The sequence below is a fragment of the Plectropomus leopardus genome, chromosome 21 (assembly GCF_026936395.1).
Source record: "Plectropomus leopardus strain MGB_pleo_1.0 chromosome 21, ASM2693639v1, whole genome shotgun sequence".
Classification (NCBI taxonomy): domain Eukaryota; kingdom Metazoa; phylum Chordata; class Actinopteri; order Perciformes; family Serranidae; genus Plectropomus; species Plectropomus leopardus.
Window position 1 is genome coordinate 21,634,317 of NC_142196.1, and position 23,739 is coordinate 21,658,055.

A 23,739-nucleotide genomic window follows, 5' to 3' on the forward strand; every position below is an offset into this window, starting at 1 on the left:
CAACGGCGGCGTGCCCTTGTGATACCGAACAAACACACACCATGTGACAACTATGATCTTAGGGAACAAATAATGTGACAGCTTCTCGAGCTCCCAGGCAGCCTGCTCTGCCTGCGGGGAGTAAATGAATCTGATTTTTCATATTTCTGAAAGGGTTAGATTGAGCTTGGGCACAGGGTCAGATGTAAAGATTTAGCCAGTCTGGCTTTTTACATGTTGTCGTTGCCCTAGACTGCTTGTGTTTACAAACACACAAAACCAAACCAATCAATCAATACATGTGTGGAAAAAACAAAAAGACTACCTGTTAGAAAATGGGTTGAAAATGCGTATATTCCACCAGGATAAGCAGATCTCTACACATCTATGAATAAATAATCAGCCTATGCACGTCCTTCGGGATTCACTAACAAGAAAAGCAATCAAACACGAGCGCGCAGAAAAGAAAAGAAGCACTCGAAATTCCCGACTGCTCCTCTGCCCTCTCTTCTGTAACTTTCAAATGGGCAACACAGGACAAGGACACCACATTTGAATCAGAAAACAGATGTTCACAGAAAATACTCTCCTCAAAAGTCACCGGAGTAGATATCTGGGGACGCACAGATCAGACAAGACAAGGATTTTAAGATACTGTGGACGCTCGGACAAGAAATGACCTTTAGCTGAACTCCAGCAGTGTCACAAATACACTCATTCTGATTTAGATGCTTTCCTCCAGCATCCCTCCGGCGAAAAATAGAGAGGAGAACAATAGGACAGTCAAATGTATCCTAATTCCAGCTGGAGACGCTAATCCAGTTCAGAGACAGCAAGGAAATGGGCTTGTGAGAGCAGACCCGGCAAATACATGCAGATGAGAATGATTATCCTGCAGATGAGCAGAAAGACGAAAACTAATTTAATAATAAGACCAGAAAATTCTCCAAGATAACAGGGATCTAGAGACCAATCCGAGACCCATCTGGCCTGCACGGCACACACTGGAGCCATTTTCCAACAGGAGCTGTCCACTTTCACACTGGTGCTGAAAGCTTTGAGTACGCCAAACATTATGATATAAACCAGCAATTTTACAATTACAGCCAACTTCAACAGTAGTATTTGTTCACAATGAAAAAGAGGTTGTTATGTTTGTATTAACAAAGTAGTACATTTTGAGCTACTTGTGCCTTTGTTTTTCTTGAGTATTTCCATTTTATTCTGCCTAATACTTCTACTCTACCACATTTCAAAGGGAAAAAAGTACTTTTTACATTAAATTTTGTGAACGCTGTGGTAACTAGTTACTTCCAGTAGTGGATCGTAACTACTTTTATTTGAATTCTGTACATTTGAGGTACTGGTGCCTGTACTTTACTTTACTATTTCTATTTTATTCCACTCCATCTACTCCACTACATTTCATAGGGTAACAAAGTAAATTTATTCAGGTAAATTGTGAGGTACATGTACCTGTATTTACTTGAGTATTCCATTTTATGCTACTTTATACTACTACTTTATACTCGATGTCACTACATTTCAGTGGAAAAAAAGTACTTGTACCTACTACATTACATTTTTGATGGCTATAGACACTAGATGCTCTCGGTAGTGGACTGTAACTAAGTAATTTTTATTTGGTTTCTGTACCAAAGTACGTTTTGAGGTACTTGAGGTACTTGTGATTGTATTTTGCTTGACTGAGTCCATTACAGTATATTTCAACTATTTGCACCTACATTTGAATGTACTATGTCCATTTTACACCATCTTGTACATCACCTTTAATATATTTCAAGAAGAAAAGTACAAACTTTTTACTCCACTACATTGATAATGTAGCTAATTTACTTTATACTTCACTACATTTTATCTGATAGCTTTGGTTACTTTACTGATTAACGAAAAAATGACAGGCTCATAAAATACAATACAGTGTTATCTATTAAACAACTGAGCAGATTATAAAGCAGTCCAAAAGAGCTTATAGACATACAATTATAACAGTAAAATGCCACTTACACATCAGTAATAATGATCCAAACATAAATTATAACCAATAATAATACTTGTAAAATTAGTATTTTTAAATCTTTGTATCTGAATACTTCTTCCACTGGTCTGCATACATTTTACCCGCAGAAAATGTAACCCATAACAGAGAAACAGGGTTTTATTCCATAAATGCATGATTAGTCACTCTGTCGGTGTACCCTCACATTAACTACGCCATTTATGACATTGGGAGGGTTTCATACTTATTTATCTGCCAAAGCAGGCATTACTTTGATCTATCAGCTTGTACCTTGGCAGAATATCTACTGTACAAAGACACGTTTCAGTAATATATATACCCACCTTTTTTCTGGGGACTGATTACGATGCAAATTACCTTGTCACATTGTACGGTGGCCTCTGAACTAGAGCTGCACATTTGTACGAGCACATACTTCAGCCTGGCTGGAATAAAATGCAGAGTACCTTCCTGCACTGTCTGTGTTTTGTATTGTCATTTTTTTAACATTTTATTTAGGGCACTGGGAATATGTACAACTGTAAAACACTGCTGTGTCCCAGATTTCGTTGGTCATTATGATAAGAGGTTATTGATATGTGTATTATGGTACAGGTGCATGAAACCCATTGCCAGATCTGCAAAAAAATAGGGTATGTTTTTTTTTTTTTCAGTAGAAATTGTTGTTTTATGTGCATGTAACATCATCTTGTTAAGCCGTGTGAATGCTGACCCATTAACGGTCACAGATCGCTTACCTTGCCAACATAGAGCGGTTCATTTCCTGTGTACTCCTCCAATACGAAGAACTGGTTCCATACCCAGCTGCGTTTGTGCCTGTGCAGGGCCTCCCAGGGGTCTGGATCAGAGTGTGGGGACTTCTCCAGATCCCCAGAGCTGGGATTCAGCCCCCAGCAGCCCTTCTCCCGCAAGGGAAACAGGAGCGCCAGGAGAGCCAGGGCTCTGCATATGGCTGAGCAGCACCACCCCATCATCTGGGCCCCCCTCCAAAAAGCACCGAGGCCAGAAGAGGAGCAAAATAATGAAAAAAAAAAAAAAGACAGTGAGGCTGAAATGTCAAAACCCTCAGGGTTTTATCCACACAGTCCTGACCCTGTGCTTCACCAGAGAGCAAGAGCAGTCAGACCCTGAAAAGAGCGCACGGGTTGAAAAAGAGTCAAGCTCTGCATTTTGCTGTGTTGCTCTTCTTTTTTTCCTGATTGGAGACTAAAAGTGGGGTAATTCCCTCCACTTAGGAGCCAGGGAGTTGACATTAAAGCTGGCTAACAGGGTCAGTGGTGACCGGGCCGGCTTCGACACACGGGCTGTATAATTGGCACCTATCAGAACAGAGAGAGAGGGAAGGAGAGGGGGAGAGAAAGAGAGAGACAAAGACATAGAGGAGAGAGGAGAGAAAGTACCGTCAGCAAAATTGCCTCTGTGACCGCAGTCACTTTAGACAGCAAGTAATGGGCTTGCTGATGCAATGATAATGACGTTTTTTCACCAATCATGGAGAAATTGGTCAAAAATGAATAGACAGTAAATATTTCATACAATCAACACAATGTCCTTGACATACACACATGGCAAAGACACACTGGGGCGAGGTCAACATGTTAATAAGGATAAGATGGAGGGAAAATGACCTGCAAAGAGATTCCACAGCGAATGAAACAACAGCGGCAGCATGGAATAACAATCAAACCCCATTCAGCTGGCTCCCAATTACCCGCGCTTTACCTCACCAAGGTCATTATTTTGTCATATTTTTCTTTGTATAAGAGCGTGGCGTAATGGTGGCGGGGCTCGCCACTCAAAACTAACAAGCCACATGATCTGTGTGGCGAGCTCTCATCGCCGAGATTAAAAATAAATCTGAGCTGTCAGCAGCATGATGGCCCGAGCGCTCCTGACCTCTACTCCGAGCAGTCTGTTCGCCGGCCGGAGCACATGCGAGGGGGGATCTGTCTCCCTGCCGTCGTCATGCCGTGACAGATCCCCCAAGATGCCAGAACACGAAGACTTGTCAAAGCAGAGAAAAGCATCAGCTCCAGACAGATAATGTTCTTCATGTCACAACACATCCTGGCAGTCCTCAGTAGCTGAGCAATTACATAAACTTCATCATATCGCTGGTATTATCTGTCTAATTTGACAACAGCTTCGACAAATTCCCTCTGTAAATATTTTGAAGGAAGGACATGAAAACGCAAAGAGGAGCTTGTTGGCGAATGTATGCGAAATCTCAAGACTCAGTATTGGCATTTCAACTTCAGGAGGGCTTCTGAAAGCAAACGTTTAGAAAACTGAGAGCTCGTCCACACGTGTATTTATTCCCTTGCTGACCTCTCTTTCTCTCTCCTCTAACGCAGAGTATTGGCAGGGCCCTGGATGAGGAAGGTAATTGCTTTGGCATAAAGTGACCTCTTTCTTCCCACACAGATTCTTCAGTTCTCATTTCACTTCCTCTCTGTTCCCCCCAGCAAAATAAAAACAGCACAGCACACATCCTGTGAAAGTGATTTGTTATGTTTCGCCATACCAAAGTCATTATCCGGTGCTGATAATCAACGCGGAAATAAATAACAACAGTGCGACTGTCACCTCTGCACTTATCTAGATGTTTGTTGGAAAGATTTCGAACATGAAGGTATTAATTTTCACTTTTATATGTTCAAATTCTTACTGGAAACATCTTAAATTTTTCCCAGTCAAGGTGCAGAAAGCTGCAAACTTTATCCAAGGGACCATAAATCTGTGAAAGCATTCATTCCGATCTGCTTTAATAGGAGCCAGAATACAGAATAAGCGCTAAGGCTGCAACACATGAACGTGCACACACATTCAAAGTCACTGTCTGCATGACAATTTAATGGCAGAGGTGGAAAGTGGAGCAGATCTGGCTGCAGGGCAGCACAGGTTGTGCAGGCAGGTTGCAGCGGTGCTATTGTGGGGGAGAAAATCGGCGCAGGGTCAGTTTGAGCCAAGCGGCCAGGTTAATGCTTTCTCATTTCACTAAAAGAGACGGGAGTCAGATGCAGAGTGCAGATAACACTAATGTGGGCGCCGCAGATATTGCCTTGTTATTAAATGAGCTTTTGCTGATTTACTGTCCAAATTATTAAGCAATTCATGCTGCGGAGGGATCAATTTTTTTCAATATATTTGTAATCACTGGAGAGATTAAAAGGCATCAAATCTGGGTTGAAATTAGCTGCTCCACTTGCAAACAAATACAAAGAGATAAGTGTGACAAGAGTGTTTCATGAGAGGATTTTCTCATGACTATTTTTCCCCATTTCTTCTTCCTGTTGGTGTCAGGTGATTGACAGTAAGCAGAGCGTAACGCAACGCCGCGCCGATATGAAAACACTCGACTTGGGCACAATGAAGTGACAGCGAAGCAGAAAGAGAAAACTTTGGGCTAAAAAAACAAATGAAGGCGTTGTGTCGACTGTGATGGATTATCTCACCCGTTGGAAGTTGTTTTTTTCAGACTGTACAGGAGTGAAAACCAGGCCTGGTGCCTCTAAGTAAGATGACTGACTGGAGCTAAAAACCTAGAAAAATGTAAAAGTGGAGGTCTGACACAAATGTGAAAAAACACAGGCTTTAACTAGAAATCAAACTGCCTATTATTCTTCATTTAAAGGCAGTTTTTGCCTAATTTTAAGCTCTGACTATGTTTTGGTGCCATATGCTCTAAAAAATGTTCAAACATCAGGACAAAATATCATCATCTGGCTGATTCAAAAGCCTTTCAAAACTAGTCAAACTCCACATTGGACTCCCTGTGGAGACGCACACTCATTGCCAAGGCCGAGGTGTCAAAGCGATGACGCCAAATTAAGTGAAAATGTGAGATAAAGCCGTGAATGTAAAGCCTCCCAGTCATCCCCCGGCTCTGTTTCTCTTACACACAGTCTTCTAATCCCATTTGCCAGTCTCACAACAGGATTACCAGTGCTACAGAGCTCAGTAACCAATCACACGCTTCCTCTGATCCATATTCTCCTCAATCATTGAGTGTCTTCACTCACAGGCCAGAATACACAAACACAAACTGCTGAGAACTTAATTACAGTTTCAGGCTCTTCGTAAAGGCGGGTGTCATTTATCGTGAAGCAGACTTTTTGATGTGTTGTGTGACATCTGATGCTGTGTTTGCAAGTCTAAAAAAAGGGCAGAATATGAGTGGCACTTTATTGAATTCTTCTGCACCTTCCTCTCTTTGTTTGTCTTTTTCAGGAGGGAAATGAGAGCACAGGGCGACCCTGCAGCTGGTGGGTCTTCAAGGAGACAGACAGAGCAGACTCTTGCTGATGCAGGAGCTTGAATCATCCGGTTAAAGGGTGGTCTCCCCACTTGCATTCATTCAAATTCCTCGTGCATGCTCTCCAAGTAGATTTGATGCTCACTGACATTGTGTACGTTTCACGTGCTGCATGAAAAAGACAATACAACATCTGTACAGACTTCACAGAGTCCTTTTTTTGGTGAAATCACTCTTGATGCAGGGTGAAGCTACCAAACATCATCTGATAAACGAAAAAGTGCAAAAGGTGTGACACAAGGAGTCCTATCTTGTGCCTGTCATGCATCTTAATTCACATTCCTGTGATAAAAACGCAAAAAAAACAAAAAAAAAAAAACAACTGTTAATGAATAATGAATATTCTTCTGGAATATTTTCAAAAAAGCCCTTAGACTGAGACCTTAAGTTCCACACAGACACAAACACATCGCTCCATGCCCTTACAGCGACGTGATAATTTATTAATGCTGCTGATGGCTTGTGCAAAATACTATATCATGCTGTATACTCCACTCACTGTGGGGACTACAGGACTCACAGGCAACAAAAACACATTTATGCACAGTCAGGGATCTCATATCATTTGATGCATTTTGCTTCAAAATAAACTTGCAATAAAGATCCATCATTATAAGACATTTTATTGTGTATTGATCCATTTTTTCAAAACAAGTCGGCCAATTTATTCTCTACTACAGTTTCCCAAAACATGGGGACGTATTAATCCGAAATAGGGCAGATTTTTTAATTTAGAAAATCCTTAATTTGATTGAATAAGTTTTTTTAATTCCCTGCTTGCAGTTTTTTTCCACTCATTATAAAAATGAGCTCCTGCAGTTGTGCACTCAGCGACTCTTTGACATGGACTCTTTGCAGTGTAAATCAGCAGGTAGCCCCTCTGCTCGGCCTCGCGCACCGATGTGACCCCCCTGCTTTGACCCTCCTGTTAAGTATCAATCATTGCGCATTAGCTGTCAACACCTGCACAATGCAGGGGAGGAAAAAAAGTTCGCAGGGGCGCACCTGTTCCCGAATCGATACGAGGACGTTTGTCCAATACAAAAAACACCTTGCATCATTAACACAAATCGATTAAACATCTGAGCAACTTTGGAGGTTTGGAGGAAGAAAGAGGATGGTGGAAGATGGCAAGCAAACACCGACAGTAAAAAAAAAAAAAAAGAAGAAATCTCAGTGAGCGACCGCCGCAGGAAACCTGTGTCCATGGAATACTAATTGCAGAATAAGCGACGGGACAAAAAACGCACAGAATACATAAGTGGATCGTGAATTAAATGCGTAATAGGAATGTTAAAATCACTTTGATTAGAAATACTCACCAAAAAGAAGACGGAATAACTTCACAGTCGCACAGATGGTGGTAAAAGTTGTTATTTCTCTCCAGGCACCGAACACAGAAAAACAGCTTATGTCGAAATGAAGAGTTGAAAAGTTTGCATGGTGAAATTAGTCCTGATGGAGGAGCAGGGTTGCTGGAGATCGGCTACAGGATCGCGCGTAAATGCTCACCCTTGGCAGGGATGTGGCATGTCTGATCTCTCTCTCTTTCTCGCCATCTCTCTCTCTCTCCCTCTCTCTCTCTCTCTCTCTCTCCCTCTCTCTCTGTATCCTGCGCAGTGCTGCCTGTGTGCAGGGAACCCCAGCTGCAGGGTTTTGGGTATGTATCTATCGCTGTCTTACATAGGCAACAGGGGGACGCGCATCAGCAGCAGCGGCGAGGAGGAAGAGTCAGAGCTCCCGGACGAGACAGGAAACGCTCTCATCTCATCTGAGCCAAATCCTCGCTGACTGGAGTGGAGAGAGCCTATCGAAATAGTTTGACCAAAAATAAGTTGGCGTGGAGGGAGCCAGAAAACACACGCGGCGTGTTTGGCAGCGAGAACGAGGAGCCGAAATATTTCCAAAACCTGCCAGGTTTTTGGCAGCAGATGGCATGTGTACTGTTAAGTGATCGCCTTGCATGGCGGAAAAAAAAAGAAAAAAAATAATCAATACAGAATACTTGACACCTTCGACCAATGAGAGGCACTGAACACCTCCCCCTTTTCACATTGAGAATTAATAAAATCACATGTCAAAATAAAAGATGTGTTTTTCACATATAATTCACACTTTTCCAACTTTTTATTCAAGTGCACTTCCATATGAGATACCCGCGCTCATTTCTATTCAGAGTTTTGTTTTTCTTCCAATTAGCTGCAGACTGAGCTCCTGCAGTGACAGAAGAGTGCAGCCTGGCCTCTCTAAACTGCACCTCTCCGCTCACAGACCTCTGAAACCAAACCACTATTAGTTTCTAATTAGTGACAGTAAACACTGAACTCTCTGTCTCCACACAAAAACACATATTCTCTATTCTCCTCCAGCCTCAGTGTAAACACTTTGAACTCTGATTTTTACATATATTTCTATAAAATATTTACACCTGTTCACTTTAAAGACTGATCGTTAGTCGGCCGAGGATTATCTCCTGTGTGTTTTTCTCCTTGCTATTTGCATTTTTGAGACAATTGTGCAGCTCTTTCTGTCATTTAGGTAAAAGGAGCACTGACCCAAACTAATAGAAAGAGCAGCCTCTGTCTGTCATACCTGGAAGAGCAGTTAGTAGAGATGAAATTAGACACAGGGGACAATGGGCAGGTAAAAATAAGCTATATTACAATGCAGTGGGGTGAGAGGGGAAATAATAAAGGACAGGGACACACAACCCGCTTTGCTTGGGGGCCACTTTTGCAAAATGAAAGGAGGCCAGGGGCCAGGCACAGCAGCTCCATGTTTCTAGGATTTTAAGAATTTGGTGAATTTTTGCACGTCTAGGATTTAGGACATTTCTCAGATTTTAGGACATTTCCAAGATTATAGGACTTTTCTCAGATATTGGGGCATTTCTAGGATTTTGGCACATTTCTATGATTTTAAGAACATTTCTACAATTTTAGGACCCTGTTATGATTTAAGAGCATTTCTACGGTTTTAGGACATTTCTAGGATTTGAGGAAATTTCTAGGATTTTAACACATTTCTCAGATTTAAGGACATTTCTTGAATTTTAGGATGTTTCTAGGGTTTTTTTTAATTTATAAACAAGCTCTATTTTGATGCTGTTTTATGCACTCTGACACCTTATGTATACTAAAAGTACAAAAAGAATTTCCAGTGTGCATCATGCTATTTTTATTGTGAATTAAAAAAAGATTAGGGGGCCTCCCGGCACTCCATTGGGGGCCATATTTGGTCCATGTGCCATACGTTGAGTATCACTGCGTGTAGGCGGCAAAGGGAGCGTTAAAGGAGATAAAAGTGAAGCAAGCTGGACTAAATAAGAACTTAAAGGGAGACAAAGTGCAGAGGGAGAGTGGGTGTGCGATAATAGAGGGAGAGGTGAAAGGGAGGAGAAGAGGGAGGTGTATGGCAGGAGGGGGGTGTGCAGAGGGGGGGAGGCTGCAGTTCAGCGGTGAGAGTTATTTAATTGGAGAGTGACATTGGGAGCCCGGCTCGTCAGCTCTTCCCCATCAATCACTCGCGGTCAGGAGATGCCTGAGGTGATGTGGCCCGCGTCCCGCTCCCTCCGGATCTCCAAGCCGGCCCCGGCATTTAACTGCCATGCCTCCATTACATCTCCTCCACCCTCGTCACCCCCGCCTTTTCCCCGCATCAGGATGCTCTGACCTCCGCTCACCTGGCCTACTGTTATCTGCTCCCCTGTGACACACTGCTTGATGGGTCTTTTTGTTCACAGACTAACAAGAAAAACAGTGAAGGGTTACTGTAGCAGCTTATAGAGCATTAATAAAATATGACCTTCAAGGACAATCAAGTTTGATTTCTGCATAATATTTGCCACTATAGGCTGCCTGCCTGTAGCTGCATTTAATATTTACATAGATATGGCTCTAATAAAGTCATATGAACTGAAGGTAGATTGTAAGCTTACAATAATGTTTTCAGGAGCCATGTTTCCATCCAAACTTAGCATAAATTTTAACCTAATTTTCAGAAAATTGTCAAAAGAAAACACAAATTCATGCACTTTTCCATCCACTACTGTTGCAAATATTGGGAGCTGGTTGATCAACATATGCAGCAGGTGGCTCCTAATTCTCAAGTCAGGTACAGGAAAGGGCACAACGCGAAACTGAAAAAGCACCAGTCAAACCTCAAACAATGGAGATCAGTGGATGTATAATAACTGAGTACATGGACAACAGAAATAGCAGGTGAGTGTACCTCATCATATATTTGCTGACTGTGTTTCCACTTAGTCGCTCACCTTTCATTGATGTGAGAACTATTATGAGGTTTTCACAAAGGTTTTTTTTTTACTTGTGAATTCAAATGTGCATTAAAAGAAGATGGAAACGCAGCTATAAAGTCAAGAATTATCAGTGTTTAGATGGTTTGGTCAAGTTTGGTTTTGGACTACGACCACTTGGAAGTTTGAATATCTCACCATTAGTTAACTATTTCAGCTGTTTTCTTTTACATTGAGATATTTAAATCATTTATGCCATACATTAAGCAAACTCACTCAGCTGTATAGCCCTTGCCATTAATTTAAACATTTGCTAACTACTCCATTACTGTTAATCCATTACTCCATTACTTTTAGTGAGGCATGGTTCAACAGTAACTATCTAGGCCACTTTTAGCTATTTCAACTTTTTTTTCTTGCCATTTCAACCACTGTAGGTTTCTTGACTGTTAATCTGTTATGCTGCCGTTACCTTACATTTCAATCATTTACCTAGTATTATATGTTTACTATTTTACCTGTTTTTCCCTTTTTTGGCTACTTCAATTGTTTATTCAGCACTTTTAGATAACTATTTTAACTGTTTAACTTGAACTTCAACTGTTTTTACTTATTTTGTAGCAATTTTAACATTTTATCAAGTGCTTTTGGCTAACTATTTGAAACTGTTTATCCAAAACTCTTACCTTGCCAACAGTTTAGCCAGTGATTTTGGCTAACTACTTTAATTGTTTCAGTACTTTTAACAACCTATTTCAACTTTGTATCCATTACTTTAAGCTTTTTTTATCAGTTTATCCATTATTTTTTTTGCCATGTGTCCGTTTATTTATTACTTAATGCAAACTCTTTTAACTTTTTATCCATTACTTTTAACTAAGTTAGATTTCATCTGTTAGTTTGAACAGTTCAGAGCTCTGTATTTGCTCGCTCATACTGCTGATTACAACGTGTAGTGTTCGGCGTTACAGCTGACTCAATATATGGATATATATTTTTAATCATATTGTAATTTTTTTAAATTACTTGAGCTACTCTTAAAATCGTTCCACGAACCCTGACAAGTGCAGAAGTACCCCTTGGGTACAGCTTACACCTGGTTGGATATCATTGCTCTAACTGACATAAAAATATGGATCGACTCTTAACAGCAAAATAAGTAATGGTAATGGCTGGTCAATCTCTGACCTGCTAAAAGACAATTGACATTATAATTCCAGTAACTGCCATCACTGTCATTGGAAACAGATGATTGTAACATCGACTGGCCAATTTCAGCTGTAAACAAGGTATTGATTTCCCCAGTGGACATTTAAAGAAAACATGTCGCTGTGCTCACAGTTAAAGAGCTGTCATAACATGTGTTTTTCTGAGGAGCACTGCAGAGCAGCAGTAAGAAGATTCAGGCACAGCAAGCAAGAGCAGGAGAATAACATTCAAACAGCCACACATGATCTTTTCTATTATTATTATGGAGACGCAAATAGGTAAAGACACATTGAAATAAAAAAAAATGTTAAAAATCCCCTTACATTTGCAGTTTAATACATTTTTAGTTTACGTTTTTAAGTTTATGAAAGTAGAAGTCACCACACTGCGTCGGCCTTCGCATTCCTTGGTGCAGGCGGAGCAATGATTCAAAGCAAGTGACCTTTTTCACACCGTGATCTTGACAGCGGGGTCCTGATTTATCATCAAACTGAATTCCATTTAGCGTTTGTTCTAATTCATCTCTGACTCCTCTCCTCCATAATTGCACCAAGACATTTGCGCACAAGCTAAAATGCCCCCTTAATTGTTTTTTTATTTTATTCTAATTCTTTTTGTTGATTGATTTTTTTTTCTGTGGAGCTCAGACATTTTCTGGAGCAGTGTTTCTCACAGGAAGGCTGAAGCCACAGTGTGGGATTTTTGAGCACTGCGCACAGTATGTGAACATGCATTTTCACTACATGGTGCTCATAAGGCTGCAGAGAGCCGCGGATCAGAGGGAGCAGAGGGGCCTTGATGTTCAAGGGACAAGGCCGGGGAGTTGACGTCCCCCTGACTCCAGCACCATGACCAAAATACAAAAGGCGGACTTATTTGCATACGCTGCATCAAAACATTCCTGCTTCTCCTCTCTGAGACTCAGGGATTTGGACTAATCATCCAGCAAGTATTGAGCGATTACATTTTCATCTAATGCTATGTAAGAGGGTCGAAAGATCAAGTGAACTAATGGATGACCTAATCATGGGGGATTGGCTGTATCGATTCAGATGGTCATATCCTCATTGTCTGTCAGCCCACTGAAGCTGGAGGCGGATACAATCCCTCACTGGCTGAAACCACCATATTCAAGAAACCCTCATTCAGATTACACTAATTTAGCCCATACCTCTCCTGTTCCCCTGGGGGTTAAATAGATTACGGGGGAGGAATGGCAATCTTGCTGAGTTGCAGCTTAGAACTTGTCTTCCAGAGGGTTAGACTTCGAATAATTTAATGTAACAGGTTTTTATCATCCCCACTCCCTTTTTTAGGTATTTTATATTTTTCTCATATTTCCTCACAAGGAGATTCTGCGGCACACAGACCTCCACTCGCACCCTCTATATATAAATTGTCTTAATCCTCATTGATATACAGTGTGTTGAGAATGTTGTCATGCTTGCAGATGCAATTTTGCACGCAAGCAAAATTATGACTTGGTGGTTGGTGACACTGACTGCCAACGCTGCAGAGACAGTCATTCTTCAAGGACAATCTTCTGCATCTGCGCGAATAATCAATGTTACTGAAAGTTTATCATGAACTCGTGGCATCTTTCATATCCCGTCAGGCAGAATCGCTTCTGCAACGCGCATCTAGAAGTAAAGTGACATTCATTCTTTCTCAAGATCGAGACAGAGAGCCCTTAAAGGAGGAAAGAAAATCTAGGTAAATACTTGAGATAGATAACAGACTAGTACAGAGGTCACTCTCAGCAATTTCCCTCCAGACGCGTCACAGCAGGTTCTGAAAGAGAAACGTCTCACTGCAGACAGACATGTTCATTCACCTCAGTTTGTGTCGGCAGAGACAGCATCCTGAGCCGAATCCTAATGACGCACCAACTTGCACCATTCAGTGGTCTGTGTGTCAGAGCCGTGGCAGCTCGGGCTGTGCTCTCAATTCACACTCAAATCTGCTCCTCAAATTCTCTGCGAAAGGGAAAAAAGGCTGTCAGAGGAGATCCTACATGTCAACACCACTATTATAATATACCATAATATGCACAGCAAGTAGGTATGACTTTTGAAACCTTGGGTTAAAACGCCAATTGCATTTCATTCGTGGCTGTCATTCTTTTTCCACTGACCAAAAATAAGAAATGTTTAAAGCTACAGTAAGCATTCAAAAAGTAAATATTCAACTTACTGGAAAATTGCGGCCGCCAGGGTCAGGGCCATTGTTTTCATATAATTTCTGCTTAATATGTTTATTTTTTATTAGCTTATTTTGTTGTTTTTCTATTTTAATTGGGCAACTAATGGTTTTATAAACACATTGTTTCTGGATGGTTCTGTCCCACAGATAGCAGCAATGAGTTGGTGAGGGGGTGGAGGGCAATGGATGAGGGGAAAAGAAGAGTTTAGCTGGGGTGTAACAGGGACAAAGGGGACTGGGAGGTATATGAAATCTATACAGACTACAAGTTTTAGTTTTTGGTAAAGTTTGAAAGAGAAGTGTTGTAATAACTAAAATGTGTTTAATTTTGCCCAATAAACATAAAGTTGAAAAAAAGTATCCTAAATCATAAATGACTGCCACCAACAAATTGACAATTATCACCCAGCCCCCTTAAGCTTTTTTTTAGCCTATGTTAATTGTTTGCATTGTTCTTTGTGCATTCAAATTTTATCAACCAAGTTTTCTGTTTTTACCAAAAAAGTTCTGATAAACCCACTGTGTACCACACAAAAAAGAAGACTGACATATTCCTGGAATAGCTAGTAAATAGAGTTTAAGAGCAGCTTAACAACCAAACATTTCCATCAGGAGTTGATGGAGACCATAAACTGTATATAAAGATTGACAGCATGTCCCCACTCTCCCCCACTGTTAAAGAATGAAGCCAAAAGCCAAAAATTCCCGTGCTACTATCTAGTGCTTTTGGAGCAAGAGTCTGCGCAGTAACGATCGGGAAGTGGAGTCTTGGTATTGAGTTTCCACAAATACACCTGTCCGACCCAGTCCCGGGCAGCGCCATTGACGGTGAGCACACTGACTGACACGGTCATGTTGTCCATCTTTATATACAGTCACTGGTGGAGACCAAAACAGAGCTAAAAGGACAGTGAATATTAAATTTATATCCATTAGGTACGGGGTGCCACAGTCATGAAAAAACCTGGAAAAGTCATTGAATTTGCAAAAAATCCCTAATAGTTTCAGGCGATGTACCATTGCTTAAATATGCATGCGTGTGTGTTTTGTTTACCATTACCATGGATTTTTCTACATTTTCTCCCCCTGGTCAGTCTCTCCCTTCATAAAAGACTTTTTTTTTTTAATCAATCCTTAAAATTTAAGGGAAAGTTTTGAAATTGTGTCCATGAAAATGTGTAGGAACCATGTGAGAAGTCAGAAATACTCCACATTCATGCTAACATTGTTGTGTCTCCTCTGGATGTGTAAATAGGCCAATAAATGTAAACTATATGGAGCGCCTTTTATTTTGGTTCTTTTGTCCTTCAGTGGTCAAAAACATGCTGATGCAGCTTTAAACTGAACTACAGTGTTGCAAATGCCAGGATGACACACTGGTATAACATGGCTATGTGTGTTCAGGCAGTTTAAACAGACATGTCAGCCTAAATCTATAACTGAAGTATCAACACTTGTAATCTATAGCTTTCTATTACATAGAGAGTGTCAGTACACCTACACACACGCACGCACGCACGCACGCACGCACGCACGCACGCACGCACGCACGCACGCACGCACGCACGCACACACACACACACACACACACACACACACACACACACACACACAGCAATGGTGAACCAGTTTTATGGTGGAAAAAGATGCAAACTACCTGAACCCCTCAGAACAGTTGAGACTAAACATTATATTTGACTATGATGAGGCGAGAGGGAAATCCAGGCACTCCAAAAGTATGCAAACGTGAAAAATGTGACAGATTTACATTAAAAAGCCTTTATTATAGTGGCTAAATCATTTAAAAAAGCCAACATGTTTCAACTAAACATCAGCCTTCATTAGGGCTTCAAAAAAAAGGTGTAAAAAAAAGAAAAATTAGATTTGACTAGCTGGCATGTAGCTAAATAACCTGATTCTGTTTCTATATTCACACATAAGCTTGTAGCTCACTCAATAACTACAGCAGTTTAGTGAATTAGATGAAATGTGTTGAAAAGTGGACAGAATTGGAAAAACCACAGGTGGCTCTGTTTGCTTAAACTTTGGTGCTAACATAGCTATTGGACTAACAACAGCAGTCCAGAAAGAGATTTGCAAAGTCAATCTTTATCTCATTAATACAAACGTGATCACAGTAATCCAATATATGAGATAAGGTAGAGCTGTTTTAATTTAGCCTTGAGAGGGTCATCCATGTGCACTCTGATCACAGATTAATCATACAGTATTTAGTTATAACTACGAGTATTAAGCATACAAAATAAAGTGGATTTTTTTTTTTGCAGCAGCAGCAGCAGGAGCAGCTGGAGAAGTTTCTATGAATGTTTTAATGATTCTTTTCAAAAAACTTGATTAATTTTATTCATTGTGATTGCTGTAAAGTCAAGGTGACTATAGCTGCTGCCATCTGCAAAATAGCTACAACTTTCAAACTGTAACTTTCATATTTACAAAAAAGATTTCTTGAAAAGAATACCACAACCAAAAAAGTTGCCACTTAACCCTTCAAGACTTGAGCAAATTGGCTTGATGTCTTTCAAAAAAGGCAATGAATAACTTTAAAAAAAAAAAAAGCAATTAGCAAAAAAAAAAGTAAATGAAAAAAATAAACAAGGAAATGACCAGAAATAATTCCAATAATTCCATAAAATAATTTAAAATATATAATTATAATAGAAATTTATATTTTTTTGACATTTTTCTGTGTCTTCTTTAAAGAGACATTTCCAAATCTACTAATTTCTTGTGGAGCAGTTCTTGTTAAATTGCTACGCTCCTTTTTCCCAATATTTTCAAAAGAAAGCAAACCAAATTGCTCATAATTTCAAGGTTTCAATACTTGCAAAGGTGTCTGAATGCAGCACAAGAAAAGTGATGTCAATTCAGTTTCAAAGGATTTAGTCATACTTGTGAAATTCCTTCACATTAAGATGCACAATCATTTAAAGAAACTTCTTGTGGTTGCATCCAGAGATAGCATCTGTATTCATTCCTAGTTTACACATTGCTAGTTTATTTGTTGCACCTCCAGAGCCAGGGGTTTTCAATTAGGATTTCTCCGAAAGGTGGCAAATGTTCCAAGCTTTTGACAGCAAGCCTTGACTGCATATCACCCAGATGCTTTTCTTTCCATTTTGAAAAGAAGGAAAATAATGTCACCTTGTGTTATATACAATGAGAAAGAAAGGAAGGAAGAAAGCACAAACAAGACAGAAATGAGCACAGGATGAGACAGAGACACAGATGAGGACCAGGAAGGGATAGTAAAAGACCAAAAAAGGCGCAAAGGCATTGGCTTTGTCATGACAGTCTCCTCTCCCATGGCGGGGAAGATGTGTGTTCACATGCTCCAGTAGGCAGGCTGAAAAAGCCGGGCCTGTTGCATTCACTCCAGCAGAGCAATAGCACTCATGGTTGCCTGGCTGGCAAAGAGCTTGTTATCCTCCCATCCCTTCATCTGCTCGCTCCTCTTCCTTCCACATCCCTTTTTCCCACACCACAAGCATCTGCATTCTGTTTGCTTCAACGAACCCCATGTTTCCTGGCCACCATGTAACAAGGAAACAAGCAGCGCCTTTTTATTTCTTTTCAGGAGACACAGGTGTGCACAAACAGCACGGCCAGCAGCCCAGGTGGCGTTTGCGTCAGCCGATGCGTCCTGATCCTGAAAATCAAATGCGGTGCTGTCAAGCTGAATCTGGTGCTCCTGCCGTGCCTGAACCTTCCTGCCGGTGACAGAACTGAGTCCCCAATCTTGAGAAAAGGAAATGAACAGTGATAATCTAATGGACTCGATCAACCAACAAGTGTCAAATGGGAATACACAGGCACGCATGAGGAGCCGGGCTGACTGAATTCACTGGGTAATGAATGCCAGTGGAAAAACTCAGGTCTTCTTCCTCTTATCGGGCATATTTCAAAATGTTTCTCATTAACTGCAGGAGTTTCTATTCCACCCATTAAATGTTCTTTCGGTCTTTATGTGAATGGGATTGTATGAGCCAAGAACACTTGCTGAGTCAGTGGGTGGAGGGCGAGCAGAACGAAATACATTACCAATCTTTTTTTTTCTTCCACACAGAAAGTGAATATAAAGTAAGGCATTGTTTTAGGCACAAAGTAAAAATAGACTTTAGAGGGGGAGAAGATTGTGTTCAAAATGAGAAAACAAGGACAAATATTTGCTGTCAAGTGTGAAATATCTCAATATGTTAAAATGATGCTGCTTCTTAATGCAGCCTCATAATGGAATAAACTTAAGTTAAGGAGTAAAAGTATAAAACTATCTGTGTTGCTTGAAAATTAAGGATCAAGCTGCCAAGACTGTTCTTTGAAAATGTTGATTTCCCTTGTGGCCACTGGTTTTAGGACACTGTTTGCTGAGCACAACCAAACAGCTTCAGGTTGGACGAAGTTTTTGCAAATTGCACTATTGCATTTCGTGTCTGTAAAGTGTCCTACCAAGAAACAAAGCAAGCATATGGACTTATATGAAACAATATTTACTGAAAATAGAATTTGGACAGGTACGTACACGTCATTTACCTGTGTCACTATGACAAAACAATGGCCATAGTCACACTGTTCGCTGTACTGCTGCTAAAATGAAGACGAAATCACTGCCAGCAGATTATATGGCGAATTAGGAACCACGGGAGAAGAACCGAATCCAAACACAGATGCTGACACCCAACCAACACGTAAATAAACAGTATAATAATAACAGTATAATATATATTAGTTCGAAGATATATACAACTTAATTTTACCTTTCAGTTTAGCCATTAATACGGGTGATGCATGCCTTTAATAATAGCTTTAATGTTGACTCAATCCGTCCCACAGGTTAGCAGTTTGAAATGTCATGATGCAACAGGGATTCTGGGTAAAAGCCTTCTGCGGAGTGTGGTCTGATGTGGGAGGGGTGCATTAAGGCTGCAGGAGGGTGGTGATTATCACCTCTGGAGAACAAAGCTAGAGAATTGGGACACCCTATGGTTTTGCACCCCTTAGTAAGAATGCGCAACTGACCTATCGCTAAGCCCCGCCCTCAAACCCCACGAGCCAACATTACCTGCAGCTACACAATTCATTTGGACACCCTGCTTGTAGACCTCCATAGAAAAGCATCAGGAATTTTGACTTTCCTGCGGTTTTATTCTATTTTATGTAGTGTAAAGCGTCCCCTTGCAGCAAACTCTGCTAGGTAAAGTCAGCTAATGGCCAACTTCAGCTTCATCATGTCATGTGTTCAACTTAGTCTTAGTATTTTTCTTCTTTGATGATCAGTGGTAACTGTGGCAAAAGGTTGTGGTTAAAGCCCACCCAATAGAAAAGCATTCAGGTTTACTTAGCTGCAGTGTTACAAAGAAAGCAAAGGCTGGTTAATCCTACAACACAGCACAGTGAAGACCCTTTTGATGGCTACTGTGTGAAATACGAAGCTTCTGTCGCCGTAAGTTCTGTATAGCATCTCTGGATATGTCTTTGACACTGACAGTCACCACTGTTAGTTTAGGTAGCGAATTTACTGTTTGTCTGAGTGAGCTACGGGGACGGGGGTTAGTGATAGGGTAATTGAGGGGCACGGCGGCGCAAGTGTGGATATTGGGACAGGGCCCAAGTTTTCATTAGCCTGAGATAAATTTGAACACTGACAGGCTGTGAAATATCAAGAGTTATACTGTCAGTTTGAAAATGACAAAAAAGCACACATCTAAATGGATGACATCCTTTGCACATACAGACAAATAAAGAAGAAATAAAAAACAAAGGATGACAAATGATGATTAAATCCACTGTCTGAAAATGCAATCAGTATATGAAATAAAGGTTCAGCAACACTGAGCTCTGTTGATTACCAATGTGAGCAGGAAAAAAAAAAGTCTTGCTTTCAGTCCCGTTCACCATTCCCCACTTAAACTTAATTTTTCTCTGTTTCTAACTTCTAACACTTTGATTTCTCATGTGAGGACAAACCCCACGTCTGAAATGAGAAAAGTTCTCCACTGGAGCGGCAGCAAAGCTCCGTCCAGAGTGGCACGAGTTGATTGAGCTGATGGTGTGAGTGTCTGAGGCGCTGTAAGCCTTTTCTAGAGAGGCCCCAGTGGGCTTTCCATGGTTCAGGAGTGTGTCGGGGCCACGCTGGCTTCAGCTGACAGGACGCCCCCAACCCCCCTCCTCAGGTCCCGGCAGCTGCCAGAATGAGGAGAATACTCCGAGTGGACACACGGTGACAGGAGCTGATGTGGTCATCCACGTCCGTCACAGCTTTCATTTCCTACGCTGTGCCATTGATTCCCCGGCCGAGTGACATTAGTGACACTCTCTTTTAATCTGTTGCAAAGAGCTTGACCTGTGGAGCACGTCTCCTGAGGATGAGAACAAACTCCAAATGGAAACTATCACTTTCTCCCAGGCTGTATCAGGGAAAACCTCTATGCAGCGACACTTCGGGATCCGGGGGTTGTTTTGCTTTCACAAAGAGAGAATCCCAAGAGCAGGATATAAATGCTGGGCTACACAGGAAAGATCAAAAGTGAGCAAATTGCAAAAGGAAGTAGCTTGAGATCAGTGATTAGTTATTAAAAAGAAAAAAAAAAACATTGGATGCCATGACTCTATAGGGAGGCGTTGGCATATCATTTTCTCCTGGATATTTGAAACCTGAGAGCGACTTCAATTTGGGCTTTGAGATGAACGGTCGGCTTCCTCCGCGTGTTGTCAGAGCCATTTGACATATTGTTTCAGGAGCGCGAAACGGGAGGGTGTGCCGGTGTAGACACAGGCCTGCGTTTGGCGAGCGAAATTAAAGGTCATTTTGAGAAAGTGAAAATTAATGTGAGCTATCAATTTCAGCCTTTCAAAAAAAATGTGACATATTTCTGCCTGACACATTTTAATTAGGCCATCAATAGTGTGGCAACAGTGGCTAATGGTGCAGAAGACACAACCGGGATAAGTTGCCTTCACTTTAACTGTTGTGGACACGTTGAAATGGCATTTAGAGCACTGCGTTGACAGAAAAACAGACTTTTCAAATCGTTTCTGCAAAAGATGACTTGATCTATGCCGGCTATATGTGCTGATTCTGTTGGTATTACTGGTTAAATATGTATATTTACACACATGGGTGCCTTGTGGTAAAAGTGAGGATATGAGATTAGTAACAGGCAAGGGTCTAGGTTAGGTTTTAAAGTAGGAGGAGGTCTGGGGTTCCTCCCCTAGAAAAGCTTCAAACATTGAATATTTATGCACCGATTTATGGTGGAAATGTCTTTATTTATTTCAAGGAAAAATATAAATAAAATGGAATATAATGCGGCAAAGCTCTCGGGCATTTTGTATTGTTTTTTATTAATTATTCTCCTGTAGGTAAACTTCTCATATTATTCCCATTAAATGAAAAGTACATTTTTCCAGCTTAATTCTGTGACCCTGTGTTAATTAATCATTTATCTCTTGTTAAATGCCAAATATATGTAAAACAAAAAACCGCTCCAATCAATTTTGAAGAATTTGATATAAATCACTCCTCTAACTCCTCTAACTCCGCTCAAATAATCGTTTCACTGGGAAATATGTCACAGTACAGCTATTGAGCTTTGTTGTTATCCTTGGTCAACACAAATTTAGACATGATTTACTCTTATTCTCTTTTGTTGGGAGAAGTTATGTCTTTTAATGTGCATGTGGCACCTATTCACATCAATACAGAGCCCTCAAAGTCCAAATAGGTGTTTTATAAACTTGTGCAAACAATAATTATCTAGTAGGAGTATAAGTCACTGGTTTCATCACTATACGATATTGTATCAATACTTTGGGCGATACGATATTTGCCAGTATCACAAGGTCTGCCATGATACGATTTCGATTCGATTCGATTTAGGGGCCCGCAATCAATATGAGCCAGTAATATATGATCATTTAACACATTTTTTTTGCTTTGTAGAATTACATCTTAAGCTGACTTTTTGCATCTCGTCCTGCCTCCTGCACCACTCTTCTCAGCCAAACCGAGTATTTCTAGAAGGTGAGAACTGTCACAGAAAATCTCCTCCTGTGAGTGAAAGAGAGACTCCAGATGTCTGGACCTCATTCTCCAGATATGAGAAAACAGCTTATGGGAAATGTTATTTTTAATAAATCTAGAGGAGAGTCGCCACAATACTTTTTCACCTTTCGCTCTTTTACTTTTTACCTACAAACAGCTGCAAATCAAAAATATTTCAGACAAGCTCCTGTTTTTTGGTTGTTTTCATGCTAAGAATGCGATCAGAAAATGTACGAAACATAACACTGTCAAAAGCTGATACAGATACATGCAGACAATCAGCCACTTCAGCTCCACAATACTCAAACTTCGATACAAAAATACCCCTAAATCTTAGTTTTTACCTATTACCTGCAGAATGGATGACTCATATGGATATTTCTCAAGGTTGTTTACAACAGTATTGGCCACAAGTTGGCATGATGATATTTACATAGCTAGAGAAAACGTGTTACAACTGTAACCATTAATTTAAGGCAACTCTCCCCTACTTCGTATCAAATGCTAGATACAACTTTTTTTGATCCAAAGTAGCTTAAATGTTTAAAAATAGCAAAGTTGTACATTCAAAAACTGGGGAAAAAAACAATTTGCAGCTGCTCTATTGTTCACGCACTGATGTTAATACAGCTATAGCCACCTAATATATCACTATCAATACTGACTTGCAACATAATCTGCAGTCTTTTGATTTCATTTTTATAAGTGATTGGGAAAGATAGGGCCATCTGCATGGATCTGGGATACTGTACGTGATTTAATTACGTTTTTTTTTTCTAGAAAAGCTAAACAATCTTTCATTGGCAAATTTCGGTTCTCCAAAAGGAGGAACCTTCTTCATCAGCAACACACTCTTTAAACTGTTCCCGCTTTTGTCCCCTGCTCTCCCTCCCTCCTCTGCCCACAGAATAAATAAGATAAGGGAGAGCAATGAACGCATCCATCATTCAAAGTGGAAAAGGGTAATTTAGCTTGGCCCTCCTGACAGCTTTACAACTTTGCACGCTATTCTATTTTAATTGGCAATCATGAATTAACTGAATGAAAGCCCTGTTCACTGCCGATGTCTTTCTCATTGCAGCTTTTAATTGGGTTGACTTGATGAGTTCCTGAGATAAAACCAGACAATATATTCTCATGATTGGCAACTCGTTTGTTGCCATATAATTAGGCCGCAGACAAATCAAGCACAAAACTGTTTCCTCCTCAGCCAAGGCCTCATCCTTTCATCAGACGCAGATTGAAGAAGCACAACGTACAGTACAGTGAAGTGTTACGTGTGACATGATGGATATTTGGAGCGGGATTCGGACAGACGTGCTGCTTGAGACTGCAATCTGTCATTGTCCTGTCATGTATCCATTTGTCTCCAGCAATTATCGATCCTCCAAGAACGAGGTCACCTGCTCGAACTGTCACATATCTGTTTCCTCAACCGAGTGTGATCATAATTTTACAGAAAAACGGAATAATCAAATGCTGCAATAATCTGATTTGAATAATATGCAAGTCCGCTCCAATAGAGCAAATTCTTCTTTTTTTTCCTTGCTGGTTCTTAATGATTAAAACAATCCCCGAGGCTTCTCAGACTCACCCTACACTTTTACATATAAGGTCAAATGTTCAAAGCTTTCCTCCATTCTCCCTCCATTTTAAAAATGGGGGGGTAGAAAAAGGAA

At 40.6% G+C, this 23,739-nt stretch overlaps 1 protein-coding gene across 5 annotated transcripts in view; it reads right to left on the minus strand.

Annotated features, from left to right (window-relative positions):
- Positions 1-23,739, minus strand: part of LOC121960971 (cadherin-7) — a 185,082-nt gene that overhangs the window by 116,666 nt on the left and 44,677 nt on the right. For 3 of the 5 annotated variants that reach the window (XM_088072008.1, XM_088072009.1, XM_088072007.1), the window contains 2 exons: positions 13,634-13,775; positions 2,758-3,339 (listed from right to left, as the gene is read on the minus strand). In XM_088072008.1, the coding sequence (XP_087928134.1) occupies positions 2,758-2,994 (237 nt within the window). In that variant the 5' untranslated portion in view covers positions 2,995-3,339; positions 13,634-13,775. Of the gene's footprint in view, positions 1-2,757; positions 3,340-7,657; positions 8,271-13,633; positions 13,776-23,739 lie in introns of those variants that run through there. The other 2 variants (XM_088072011.1, XM_088072010.1) reach the window with 2 other exon arrangements.